The 14,065-nt window shown below is 38.9% G+C and overlaps 1 protein-coding gene across 1 annotated transcript in view; it reads left to right on the top strand.

Annotated features, from left to right (window-relative positions):
• COL7A1 (collagen type VII alpha 1 chain) overlaps positions 1 to 14,065 on the top strand; it is a 120,260-nt gene that overhangs the window by 16,951 nt on the left and 89,244 nt on the right. Inside the window, exons 9-19 of the mRNA XM_039345577.1 lie at positions 1,355 to 1,477; positions 3,317 to 3,466; positions 4,495 to 4,614; positions 5,898 to 6,044; positions 6,586 to 6,696; positions 7,382 to 7,531; positions 7,637 to 7,765; positions 10,567 to 10,713; positions 10,997 to 11,122; positions 12,648 to 12,794; positions 13,272 to 13,397. Of these exons, the coding sequence (XP_039201511.1) occupies positions 1,355 to 1,477; positions 3,317 to 3,466; positions 4,495 to 4,614; positions 5,898 to 6,044; positions 6,586 to 6,696; positions 7,382 to 7,531; positions 7,637 to 7,765; positions 10,567 to 10,713; positions 10,997 to 11,122; positions 12,648 to 12,794; positions 13,272 to 13,397 (1,476 nt within the window). The remainder of the gene's footprint in view (positions 1 to 1,354; positions 1,478 to 3,316; positions 3,467 to 4,494; positions 4,615 to 5,897; positions 6,045 to 6,585; positions 6,697 to 7,381; positions 7,532 to 7,636; positions 7,766 to 10,566; positions 10,714 to 10,996; positions 11,123 to 12,647; positions 12,795 to 13,271; positions 13,398 to 14,065) is intronic.

The raw sequence follows: 14,065 nt of genomic DNA, 5'->3' as shown, positions 1-14,065 counted from the left end.
TCTTGTTCTTCACAGTCTGAGAGTACTTTAGGTGCTTTTTTGCAAACTCCAAGCGGGCTTTCATGTCTTTTGCACTGAGGAGAGGTGTCCATCTAGCCATTCTGCCATAAAGCCCAGATAGATGGAGGGCTGCAGTGATAGTTGTCCTTCTGGAACTCTGTCCCATATCCACATAGGATCTCTATAGCTCCTGGTTGTGCCAAACTTCTTCCATTTGAGAATTATGGAGGCCACTGTGCTCTTAGGGACTTCAGTACAGCAGAAATACTATTGTAGCCTTCTCCTGATCTGTGCCTTGCAATAATCCTGTCTAAGCTCTGTAGGCAGTTCCTTTGACCTCATGGCTTTTATTCTGCCACAGTATGCATTGTCAGCTGTGAGGCCTCCTATAGAGAGGTGTGTGCCTTTCCAAATCATGTCCAATCAATTTAATTTACTACCGGTGGACTCCAATCAAAGTGTAGAAAAATGTCAGCAACGATCAAGAGAAATGGGAGGCACCAGAGCTAAATTTCACCTGTTGTTGCAAAGGATCTGCATACTTATGCCAATGTGACTTTTCAGTTTTTCCTTTTTAATAAATTTATAGACATTTCTAAAATTCAGTTTTCACTTTGTCATTATGGGGTACTGAGTATAGATTAATGAGAAAAAATTTAATTTCAACAACTGTAGAATCAGGCTGCAGTGTAACAAAATTAACAAAGGTGAAGGGGTCTGAATACTTTCTGAATGCACTATAGCTATCTAGGCTGCTATTGGGCTGAACCCCAGGAAATACTTCATGTGTGTTTTGAAACTACTGCAGTGACTACAAAGCCATTTTAAATATTAGTCAAAGTCCTGGGATTGATCTTTAGAGCCCTATACAGCTTTTGGACTTTGTGCTTAAGGAGTGTCTTTTCTCACATGTGTCTTGGCTGCCCATTTTTATAACTTCCACTGTCTGATGTCAGGTAGACAGATTGTTCTGTAATACCCTGTTTGTAACAGCTAAAACCTTTTCATTATCCTGTATCATTTTCAATGAGTTGCCAGCATAATCTTACAATGCCAGGTTTTCTGCAATCATGATCCTGCCAGCTTTCATTTGTTCCAGGCAGCCTAATGGTTGGGGTACAGGTGTTGTATTCCTGGTGTTCTGAAGTGAGTCTGGCTGGAAATGGCTTTGCCATTTTGCTCATGTAGTTCATTCCACTATGAGTGACAATGACTCCATCATAAATTCCTATTAGTATAAATTCTCTCATAACACAACGTGTCTGGGACTCATGTGAAATGTGAATGTGAAGGACCCACCCCACTGATTCTTTATTTTCCTCATAGAGATCCCAATTCTTCGTTTTCCTTACAGAGATCCTGTCTGGAGTGACGAATTTTCGGGTGTTGGAAACAGGACCATTTTTCCTCAGACTGTCCTGGACAGCTGATCTGAATGAAGCCCTACAAGGCTACAGGCTCACTTATGTGGCTAGAGGTCAGTGCAAAACTTGACAGGGGTGATTTTGGGGATTAGAAGTGTTAAGTGTCAGAAGGTGCTAAGTATCAAAAAGAATTAATTCAATTGCTTCAGGGAGTACTGGAGCTGAAGTGGAACAGGAAGTATATGGCTGGTGCTGCAGTTTCTTTTTAACCCCCTTGGTAGCTCTTCATCTCCTGATTTACAGGGATGAGGGAGAACAAGAATTGCTGTGTTTCTTTAGGTTATAATACTTGCACTCTAGCAGAAAAGTGAGTCCTTCATCAGAATGAAGCACGTTGTCTAGGAGGGAGACAACTGTACTGTACACCCCTGTCCTGTAACAGCTCTTGTTTGTTGAGGATTGCAGACTTTAAAAAAACAAATTGAGTTGGAGAGAGGGTAACTTTATATCCAGTCCCAATTGCTCCCAAGCATCAGTCTAACTACCAAATGCAACAAGGGTCAGAATTCATGGTTTCTTGGGTAAGAAAATCCAGGCTCAGGAAAGTAGACCCTACTGGAATATTCACCTACGACTTGTTGTGATGTTCTTGTCAGAAGCTGCACCTGGAGCTGCCTCACCTCAGCCTGCAGCCATGCTGGTGCTTATAGCCCTGGCAAGTCTCCCAGTGCCTCACCCAGTGTCTGGCCACACCTGCTGCCAAGGGAATTCATCTGCCTAGCAGAGAATGCTGGCCCTGTGGGCACCAAAATGAATGTTGATGAGATCACCATCAACTGTTGCTTTTGCTTGCGGCTTTGCTTGGTGTGATTCAATCAGAAAGAAAGCCTGGGCAAAAAAAAAGGGTCTTGTATCTGTCACTGTCATTTGTCTGTCAATGCTCTCTAGATAGTTGTTCTAATCCACTTTAGAGTAAAAATGGTCTATGTTAAAATGGTCTCCGTTCCTTGTTCAGCAGCTAAAGAGCCATGTTCCATGCAATACTAAATACTCTGAAATAGAGGGTGGAGATATACATGGGATCAAGTGGAAAACAAATGAGCCCAGTCCGGAGATACATGTAAGCTGGATTCCTGTAGCTGCTGTATTACAAGGAAGTGTGGGAAACTTTCAGTCCTACGGACTTCAGCCTAGTTCCGTATAGCATGTGGCTTAATTTTCAAAGCTCTCAGAAAGGATCAGTTCAGATTTCTGTTAACTATCTGTCTCATCCCTTCAATCCGCTATCGGGGGAAGACAGAAGAGAGTATCAGAAGGAAAGAAAGTAAGAAAAAGAGGAGAAATGGATTAGAGAGATGAAGACAAGGTCCAGCAAGAAAATGAATATTCTCCCTTACTTTTGGCTCTGTATTTATTAAGTAGTTTTTTTGAGTCCACCATGTGGCTGCTGGCCAACTGTGTATGTGTTCCTTCAGATCACTGTTGACTTCTGGTAACTGCCTGGCCAAGGTCTCTGTAGTTTTCTTGGCAAGATTTTTTTGGGAAGTTATTTGCCATTGCCTTTTCCTAGAGCTGAGAGTAACTGTCCCAAGATCACTCAGAGGCTGGACTAGAACTCACAGTCTCCCAGTCACTTGCTTTCTAGCCTGTTGCTTTAACCACTGCAGAATGCTGGGATAGCTGGAAAACCTGTGGAAGATACAAGGTTGGGGGAAGACTATTTTAAAATGAAAAAAAACCTCATTTATCAATAATTTTGTTTTCCTGAATTAGTGATATAATTCAGTCTTTAAATTTCAATGTTAAAAAATGAAGAATGAAGTTCCAATAAGAATTTGAGCTGTAATTTTATCAACATGTTTAAGGAAGTAGCACTAGCCAGTGATCCTATACATTTCTCATACATTTTTATGTACATTTCTAAAATTACCTTTTGTTTTTCCTTCTGAAAGGTGAAGCTCAGGCTGAAGAAGTGAACCTTGATGCCAGTTCTACTTCATTCTTGCTCAGCAACCTTCGACCTAACACTGACTATGTGATAACATTGCATCCGATCTTCCCACATCATACAATAGTGCCTGCTGTAGTTCATAGTCGAACATGTAAGTGTCGCCTAAATTAAGGAAGCAAAGCTTTGTTCCTGGAATAGGTGTTACAGAGTGCAGGAGGGTGCCTGGGTGCCATGAGCAGGTACTACAGAGGATGGGGTGGGTGCCACAGCAAGCACTGCGGAATATGAATGGGCGGGTGCATGGCATGGGCAGGTACTACAGAGAATGGAGGGGTGGACAGCTGCTTCAGGCAGACACTATGGAGTGCCGATGGATGAGTACTATGGGCAGAAGCAATGGAGCATAGGCGGATAGATATCATGGATGGCCACTACAGAGTGCAGGCAGGCAGTGCCACACTAGGCATTATAGACTGAACTATAGAGCATAGGTGGCAAGCAGGTGAAAAAGGGGGCATGAGAGAGACCTGTAGGAATGACTTGCAACCTCCTGCTCGCTTCCCCCTTGACTTTGCTTGTGGGAAGCCAGCAAATAGTGATCATGTGACTGTGGGATGCTGCAACTGTTTTGCAAGCCAGTTGCCAAGTACTTGACTCACAATCATGTGTCTGTTGGGACTCTGCAATAGCCTCAACTTTGAGGACTGTTCTCAAGTCCCCCCTTATTCAGCACCATCATAGCTTTGGTCACTGAACAAGTGACTGTAATCCAAGGACTATCTGATTTGCCTGTTGTTAATCCGGCCCTGATCAGGTACCTAAGGAACTATAGACTTTCCAGTGTTTAGTTTATACATGAAGTAGGCTTTGAGAAATGTGAGGTGCCAGGATTGGGACTTTCTTGTCTTTATCTGGAACTCTTTTAGTAGGCTTTTTAGTCTACTATAAAGATACTGATTGTGGGTATTATCAGTTAGTACAACTATAAAAACATCCATAACTTCATAACTTAAATAGGGAAATCATGCCTTTGCCTTTCATAATCTTGAAGCATAACTGTTTAAATATGTGAATTCGGTGAGGAAATACAGGTCATGGAGATTTGGATTCTAGGTTTATTGATAATTAGATAGTTGAACCATCCTTCTGCTCATCTTGTTTTCCTCTCTCTCTCTTTAGTGAATTTGGCAGGAATACAACAACTAAGTGCCCAGGACATCTCCTCCCAAGGGATGCTGGTGATCTGGAGGGGTGTGAGTGGAGTTACTGCATATCGTGTTACCTGGGAACTCCTCTCAGGTATATCTGCTCACTGGTACTTTTTCATGTTATATAAATATTTCTTCTCATATACCAAGTAAGACCCTGTTCTCCATTCAGACACTGAATGACAATTTTGCATTAATTATACTATTCAGTCAACAGACTGAAAATGATTTTCAAGATATCAAAACTTCCATTCTGAATAACAAGTGAGACTGTTGTCTAATTAGACATCTGTATGGTTTTTTACTAATTGTTACAGTAAAAAACAATGGAAATAAGAGCACTTGATGGCAAATATAAATCTTGCAGACCTGAACAAGGCCTGAAAATAACTGACTAGGCTCTAAATAGCATTATAATATTACACAAATAGGTACTGTATATATACACACACAAACACACAAATACAAACAGGAATATAGAAAGGCACAGACTATATGAAGCAAGAGTTTCTTTTTTAAAAAATGTATTTAGCATTATATTCTTATAATATTTAATAGTATTAAAAATACACCTACACACTCTATCCATATGTGATAAATTAATATATCTTCTAGAAGGGAGGTGGTCCTGATATGCATAATTTTCCAATCTAAGTACACTTTTCCAATAATTTTATAGGCTGCTGTGTAATTTAGTTACAGGTTTATCCAGAAATCACTGTAAGTTGGGCTCCAAAACACAAGAAAGACACACATAATTATTTCTAAGCAATTTCCTTTATTTTTCCTCACCTATAGATAGAAATATTGCCAAATTAAAGCAACATTGCATCATTATACATTGAGAACTTCTAGGAAGAAGTTATCTTTTTCCCAACTAAGCAATGTAAAGTGCAATAAGAACTGATTATGAGTCTTAGATGGAGTGATGACACTATCCACAATTCAAAACTTGAAAGTGGCAGATCTGCACTCTTAAGTGTTTCAATAAAATGTCCAAACCCCTGTAATTTTTCTTTTTGCAAGAAATCTATTAATTAACTTCTATACTCCTTATTTAGAATACTTTCAAGTTAATACAATTAGTTTCCCACTTAATTAATAGATTAAGAAGTTAGGAGTAGTATTAAAAGGCTACTGTATCTAAAAAGACGTTGTATATTTGTGGTAATGACAATGTCTACAGGAAATATCACTTCCAATGACGTGATGAGAAGTAAAGAATTAAGGATCTCTTGCTGAATGTGAAAGGAAAGGAATAAAGGTGGTTTGCTGCAATTCAGCATGTGGTCATGTCATTCACAAATGCATATTTTGTATGGATAATAGCTAACAGCTCTGTTGCATTTTGCTTTGTATTTTGACATTTCTTAGGTCAGGGTCGTCAAACAGCTGATGTGGATGCCAGCAAGAATTCATATTTGTTAACTAGGTTGCAGCCTAACACTGATTACCTGGTATCTGTTGTGCCACTCTATGGACAGGTAGAAGGTCCCAAGGCCTCTATTAGGAGGAGAACAGGTATGCACGCTTGCTGATGATTATTTTTGTTATGTTACTAGCGGTACTACAGTTAGTATTGCTTCTGCTGCTATTACAATAACCACCACTGCAGATAAAATAGGTCCACTGGTAGAATTGTTAGCATTCCATTTATGAGCTAGTTTATAGTATAATAATTCAGTTAACTATGAAGATATCAAACATGAAAATTGGTTTACAGAAGTTTTCTGATTCAAGTTTAAAGATGGTGTACTTTTTATCAAGTATTCAAGTGGGGAGAAAAAATGCAACAGATATTATATGGTAATTATAGTTGAAACTGATGTCTAGGTATGTTCAAGTCAATATATGAATGTTATTTATGTAGCCTATCTTTAGAAAAAGTGCTGGGATTTCCTATAATAGTAAATTTTGATATAGATTGTTACTTTTTTTTTCTTCTTTGAATAAACTTGTCCCATAGTAATTAGGCATGGATCCAAAGATTGTAATAACTGAGAGGCTATTAGTACTTTTCCTAATCATTCACAATTTTACAATTTATTTTTGTTACTCTTAGAAATAGCCCAGATTCTTAGGACTATTGCTGTTGAACCAACATCAATTAAAGTTGCCTGGAATATCATTCCTAATGCTCGTGGGTATCGTCTGGAGTGGAGAAAAGCAACAGGTAGGCTGGCTAAATTTCTGCAATGAGTAGTAGGAAAGTTACAGGGATTGTGGACACTTATAAATGTAATGTTGAGAATCTGTTCCTTTCCCAGTCAGTCCCAAATATTTCTAGGATATCCTTTTGGAGAAGTTTCTATATAGTTTCCTTTGCTTTTAAGGTAAGTTTTAAAATAAGCTTCTCTGACCTGGTATCCTCCAGCATATACTATTATAATTCCATACCTTAGCTAAGAAAGCAAGAGGTGATCGGAATGTTGGCTTAAAGAGAATGGTTGTTGCAAAATTTGGTGAACTGGATCTTGGTTGTAAATGAGACTAGAGGCTAAGTTGGACTATTTTTGTTCTATGTTATTCCCATGCATTTCATGTTCATAGTTATCATGTTTCATTTTGGTGATAAATTATAAATAGTATTTATTTTTTTAAAAAATCATTTGAATGTTTCTATTTCCCCATAAAATGTACATTTTAAAATAATTGCCTCTCAAAATATGTATCATAATGGCTTTTGATACATTGGGGGGAATGAACTATGATTATGTGTTAATGTTGAAGAGTATTGAAAGTTAGGCAATGACTTAGTTCTAGTATTTATGTCAGAATAGTCAGAGGTAGGGATAATACCCATTTGTTTTCCAATCCATAAAGATCAGTGCTAATTTCTATCTTGTATTGATTTCAAGGAGTGGATTCTCCCAAGGCTGTCTCTTTTCCCACCAATGAGAACAGCTACACTCTGAGTGACCTGCAGCCAAGCACGGAATATCATATCACCCTCTACACTTTGTATGATGGAAAAGAAGTAGCAACTCCAGTTACTATTTCAGAGACAGGTGAGTAAGAGGAAATTCATGCTCCCTTTAATTCAGCTAGTCACATTCCTGGCTGAGCTTTTGGTTCTCACATCATCTTTGCTGAATTCAAAATTTCTCTTTTAGGGGTGGCCCCTTCAGTGGGAACCATCTCCAACTTGAGGATCATCGAGACCATAGGAAACAGAGTCCGGCTATCATGGCTAGGAGTCCAAGGAGCCACAGAATATAAGATTGTAGTACGCAATATGCAAGGTGAGCATACAGGAGCAGCTGGTTGGTAGGAGTGGAGGCTTGCTGAAAATCCAGACGTATCCATTGATGGGAGCAGATGGAAGAGCAGAAGTGTACTAAAAGGAGAAGAAGAGCAAAGCCTTTCCAAATGTCTTTGGAGATTCTCAGTCATCCAGGTCATGGTTGTCCCAAAGGTGCTTTTTTCAAGAGGCAACTGGACTTTCTTGTTTTTCTTTCAAAATGTTTCGCTTCTCAGCTCTGAAGAAGCTTCTTGGATGAGAAGCGAAATGTCTTCAAAGAAAGGCAAGAAAATCGAGTTGCTTCTTCAAAAAACACCTTTGGGGCAAAGCCTTTCCAAGCAATAAACAGAGTTTAGTCCTGAGCATCCCTCTTTTTTTCTCTTTTTCTGGTTTGAACAGCATGTTCTGAAGGGAGATTTTCTTGAAAGTTACAGAACCTTGATAAAACATCATCTCTAATCATTTAAGTAGTCTTCTCAAACTTTTTCCTTTGTTGCTCAAAACTACTTATCAAAAAGCTTTTTTTATCCCATGTAACTAAAGCATTTTAAGTCAATTTAAATGTCCCTATTGTGATTAGATAATGGGTTCATGTGTTATGTAAAGAGAAACCACTTTTTACCAATTTTAGATAGTTTACTCAGGTTTGGGAACCACTGATCTAAAGAGTTTTAATGATGTACCAAAGAACATTAATGCAAGCATCCTCAAAACGTATTCAAGTTATCAGCATTGAGAGTGTAGAGATGGTACCTGGGGGAGAATAGAAATAATAGAAATAGAAATAGAATACTTTATTGGCCAAGTGTGGTTGGACACACAATAAATTTGTCTCCGGTGGATAAGCTCTCAATGTACATACAAGTAATGTACATAATGTACATACAAGTAATAGTGATAAATCATGATTATAGGCAACATAAAAATACATTCATCATAAATTATAAAATATAACACTTCATCACATATCATAAGATGCAACACTTGGTGATAGTCATAGGATACTAGCTAAGCAAACAACATAAATCATACTAGGATAATAAAACAATATAAATTGTAAGATACAAGCAACAAAGTTATAGTCATAAGAAGATAAGGATAGATAATAGGAAAGATGAGGAGAATAATAGTAATACAGCTTTACTAAGTAGTTTGACAGCGTTGTAGGAATTAGTTGTTTAGCAGAGATGAAAACTGTCCAGGATGTGAGAGGCCTGTAGATCTTTTCACAGCCCTCTTTCTTGCTCGTGCAGTATACAGGTCCTCCATGCAAGGCAGGCTGGTAGCAATTGTTTTTTCTGCAGTTCTAACTATCTGTTGAAGTCTGTACCTGTCTTGTTTTGTTGCAGTGTCAAACCACACAGTTATAGAGATGCAAATGACAGATTCAGTAATTCCTTTGTAGAACTGTATCAGCAACTCCTTGGGCAGATTGAGTTTTCTGAGTTGGCGCACTAAGAACATTTGTTGTTGTGCTTTTTTTGATGACATTTTTTATGTTAGGTGTCCATTTTAAATCTTGAGATATTACAGAACCTAAAAACTTGAAGATCTCTACTGTTGATACCTGTTGAAGTCTAGTATTCTACTGTTGATACTGTATTGTCTAGTATTATAAGATGTCGTAGAATAGTAGGGTTTCTCCTAAAATCTACTATCATTTCTACAGTTTTGAGTGTGTTCAGTTCAAGATTGTTCTGGTTGCACCACAAATCTAGTTGTTCAATCTGCCGTCTGTATGTAGATTTTTCGTTGTCTCGAACGAGACCAATCACTGTTGTATCATCTGCAAACTTTGGTACTTTAACCAAGGGGTCTTTTGAGATGCAATCATTGGTATAGGGTGAGAACCGAAGTGGAGAGAACACACAGCCCCGGGAGGGGGCTGTACTAATTGTACAGGTATCTGATGTGATTTTGCCTAGCTTCACTTGCTGCTTCCTGTCTGTTAGAAAGCTTATGATCCACTTACAGATGCGGTCAGGCACAGCTAGCTGATTTAGTTTAGTGAGAAGAATATCTGGAATGAAGGTATTAAATGCCGAGCTGAAGCCTACAAAAAGGACCCTTGCATAGGTCTTTGGAGATTCAAGATGTTGTAGGATCTAGTCCAGAGCTATATTAACAGCATCATCTCATGATCTGCAGATCTGTGATGGTTTTCAGGTGGGCCAGCACTAACCTTTCAAAGGTTTTCATAACTGCGGATGTCAGAGCAACTAATCTGTAGTCATTAAATTCTTTGATGGAGGGTTACTTTGGCACTGGGATGATAGTAGAGCATTTGAAACAAGAAGAAACGTAGCACATCTCTAGTGATTTATTAAAGATGCAGGTGAAGATGGGAGCCAATTGGTCAGCACAAGTTTTCAAGCAAGAAGGCCTTATCTTGTCCGGGCCTGGTACTTTTCCAGGCTTTTGTCTATGAAATGGAATTTGTACATCATTTTCTACAATCACCAGAGGTGGGGGCACCAAGGGGATGGGGTCAGTTTTAGGAGGTTTGGCTGTTGTTGGTGCATCTGAGATGGGGATGGTGGAGATAGGTGACAACCTTGAGATGATTCACACCTAAGTAAAACTAGAAGAGTATAGCAAAATAAATCTTTTGTTGAAAGCTGAAGTGATTTGTTTGTGAGAAATTAAACTATTAGTTTATCCTCTTCTCTCTTTATCCAGTGTCAGATTCCTGCCTCTTTGTAGCCTGATGCTGTGATCATAAAATCTAAGATTTGTTTTTATTTGAATTAGAAAGCCACAATTATGAGTTCATGGTAACAACTATTGTGGTTTCTGCTGTAGATGGCACTGAGAGGGTTCGACGTATCCCAGGCTCCCAGACCACACAGGACTTAATTGATCTGAAAGAGAATGTCTCCTACGTGGTTCGTGTGTCAGCTCTTATTGGCAGTCAAGAGGGCAGTGCAGTACCTCTCAACATCCAGATCCGTAAGTGTGTTAACCCTGTCTCTATGCTCTACTGCCTCTTTTGCTGTCTTGTTCCCCACACGGAATCACTTTTGGAATTCACTTTCTGATTTTTTAATAAAGAGAATATTTTTGTCCTCAGATAATGTACTTAGAGCAACACTATAGGGGAGTAAAACGAGGAGACATCGTTATTACAGTTATTTGAGTGGGGATGTTTAAAAAAAAGCTGTTTCTCTCTATAAGCCCAAGCTATCTATTACATGCTTCCAGTTAATCCTACTTTCTGTCCCATCTGTCGCAGGACCACCATTAGTGGCCAGTGTATCAAACCTGCGCATGGTGCCAGTGGGTGTGGGTCGCATTCGGCTGCTGTGGACTCCTGTTCCCAGGGCTACAGCTTATAAACTGGTGATTATCAACACTCAGGGTAAGGACCTTCTGCATGCCTGGATAATTCTGATGCAAGAGGATTCAAGCTGTACAAAGCAGAAAAGGATCTAGTGAAGAAAAAAGGGGGAAGATCTCATTTTTCAAGTGGGAGTATAGAAGAGTCTGTCTGTCTGTCTGTCTGTCTGTCTGTTTATCTTCCTCCTTCCCTTCCTCCTTCATATCCTGCTTTATTCTGTATCACTCGAGGATGCATACATAAATGCTCCCTTCTCCCGTTTCCCCCAAAACAGCAACTCTGTGAAACAGGCTGAACTGAACAGAGTAACTGGCCCCAAGAAGAAAAGCAGTTGATAAAAGGAATTTGAAACAGGGAGTCACTTGGAGAAGAAGCAAAATGAGAGAAAACAGCAGAGTTAATTGGAGTTCTTTAAAGGTCTAAGTCTAAAGAGGAAAGAGGGGGGAATGAAGTCAAAGGTTAGATAAGTGATTACTGGGTATAGCTTTCATCCAGTAAGGAATGACAAAAATGGCATTAGTGGCCACTGACCATGATCTTGAGCTGTGAAAACAGTGCTTACTGTTTAAGTGCTACCATTAATTATACTGTAGTTATTTGTGGTTTCAGTCCAGCAGTAGTTATATTTAGCTTGGATATAACTGTATATCCTTTAATTAATAGTAGCTCAGTGGTCAGGCTTGCACTTAGCCACAGTATGATTTAGTTTCTTTGTTTTGGGCTTTGCAATAACAAGCCACTGTTTTCTTGGTTTCCCGTTATATAAAAAAGCACAATTTCTGAAAACCTTGATACTTGGTAATTCTCACAATTTTTATATTTATCCAATAAACAAATGCAATGCATCTCTCCATTTCCTAGTACTGTAACAGAACTCCAGGGTCTGAATGTGTGTCTGCAGTCATTTTCACATAAAAGAGCAATTCACGTTAGAGCTGAGCATCGTTTTAATTGCAACCCTTACATTTATGAATGTGGGAGGAAATGGTCCAAGGTTTGAGGGACAATAGGGTGGAGAGAAACAGGAATCAACTGGAAATCCAAGTGAAGAAAGTGTAAAATGGTGTCTGTGGAGATTTTCAGTCATCCAGATCATGGTTGTCCCAAAGGTGCTTTTTCCAGGAGGCAACTGGGGAAAAACTAAAACAAAAACAAGAAAATCTAGTTGCCTCCTGGAAAAAGCACCTTTGGGTGTGAAATAATGAAAGTGCTTCAGGGACATACAAACGTATAGATGCGCACGCGCATGCGCGCACGCGCACACACACACACACTCTTTCATTTTTACTTGATTTATATAACCTTGCCTCTCACATTTGTGACTCTAGGTGGCTTGTAATTAAAACAATACCAAAAAATAAAATAAAAAATTGGTAATAATAAAATTTAAAAAATAATAATATGAAAGATCTGAAGATGAATGTGTAACCCAGTATTGAAAAATAATGTTTTTGTCTGACTTACACAGAGATATGGGGTTGTGGGGTTAACTAAAGTTTCGCATGTTATCACAGGTTGATTTTGCTTCCTTTGCATCTTGTTTCAGATCGATCAGAAGAAACAAGAAGAATTCCTGGAGACCAGAGTTCCTTTGAATTGCAAGATCTGAAGGAGGGTGTCCCATACTTGGTACAAATAATAACACAGTTGGGCACCCAAGAAAGCACTCCTGCCACCCTTACTTTCCAAGTTGGTATGTTCTGTTCTGAAGCCAATGCTGCCTCTTTCTCTTGACAACTGTATTGTGGCTTTTTTTTTAACCTCTTCAGTACAGCACAGTCATTATGGCTGGTAAAAGCTTAGCAGTAACCCTTAGAAAGATTTAATGCAGCAGTAACATTGTGCTCCTTCTAATGTCTTTTAAAACTTAGTTTGCTTCAACTGTGCAACTCTTGTTAAATTCTTCTTCTTGTTAAATTCTCAAAATTGTGAAATACTAGTCTTTGGCATTTATTCCCATCCTGGTTCTTCAGAAAGACCAGAGACTGAAAAGAATGCCTCCTTCTCGGACAGGTTGGTTGCACAGGTTCTTGAGGAAATATTCAAGAAGAACAGGAAGAACAACTCTAAATGCTATATGTGAAATAATTTATATTAAATAATGGTAACTGTTATTATTTTTGAACGGTTTGTACTCATCATTCTGTCTTCTACATGCTTGACCTTGCAGAACTTCCATCTGTAGGCAGAATCACCAATTTAGAGGCAGCTCCATCTGGGCCCAATCAGTTGCGTGTTACCTGGAATCGGGTACCTGGGGCCACTGGCTATAAAGTGACGTGGCGATTGAGAGACGGTGAGTATTGACAGGTCACAAAATAAGGCATTCTAACTGCAAAATGGTACTTACTTGGATTTTATTCCATCTGAGTATTGAAGTTGGATGGCAGCATGATGTCGAGGCAATACATGGATGGAAGAAAACCAAATGCAGATCCTGAGATATTTGGATGCTTTCTATTGGAGGGCTTTTTACCATCTTTCTTCCAAATCATATTTGTGCTGCTGTTCCAGCTTTTCCTCCTTAGTGGCTTTTTCTTGGAAAGAAAAAAAAATATGGAAGAAATTGGGATAAAACACTGAAAAGTAACAAATAGAAGATGTCCTTATCTGCATTTCATTCCATGAATGAGACAGGGCTGTCTTGATGAGAAAGGCCTTCTCTGAAAGCATCTTTTTTTATTTAAACTTTTTTATTTTTCCTAAGCATCTTCTAATGCAACTCTATAGCATTAATAAATACCAATTTGGTGGCAAGCAGATCATGTGACTTTGAAGCAAATTGAAATATCTATAAAACCCAGTCAAGCTTGGTTCTGAAATTTACAGCCTTCCTACTGGATCCTTCTGAAAGACAGATGTTTTCCCCCCAGTGCTGACACTGGGAGTTGTCTTTAATTTGACCTTAAGCTGTACTTCTCTAAGGACTTCAGTGAAAATTCCCTTCAAACTGATTTTGCATTG

The sequence above is a fragment of the Crotalus tigris genome, unplaced genomic scaffold (genome assembly GCF_016545835.1).
Source record: "Crotalus tigris isolate CLP2741 ecotype Arizona unplaced genomic scaffold, ASM1654583v1 scf7180000017964.494433, whole genome shotgun sequence".
Taxonomy (NCBI): Eukaryota; Metazoa; Chordata; class Lepidosauria; order Squamata; family Viperidae; genus Crotalus; species Crotalus tigris.
Note: the sequence above shows the minus strand (reverse complement) of the source record. Positions and strands in the feature narration are given on the sequence as shown.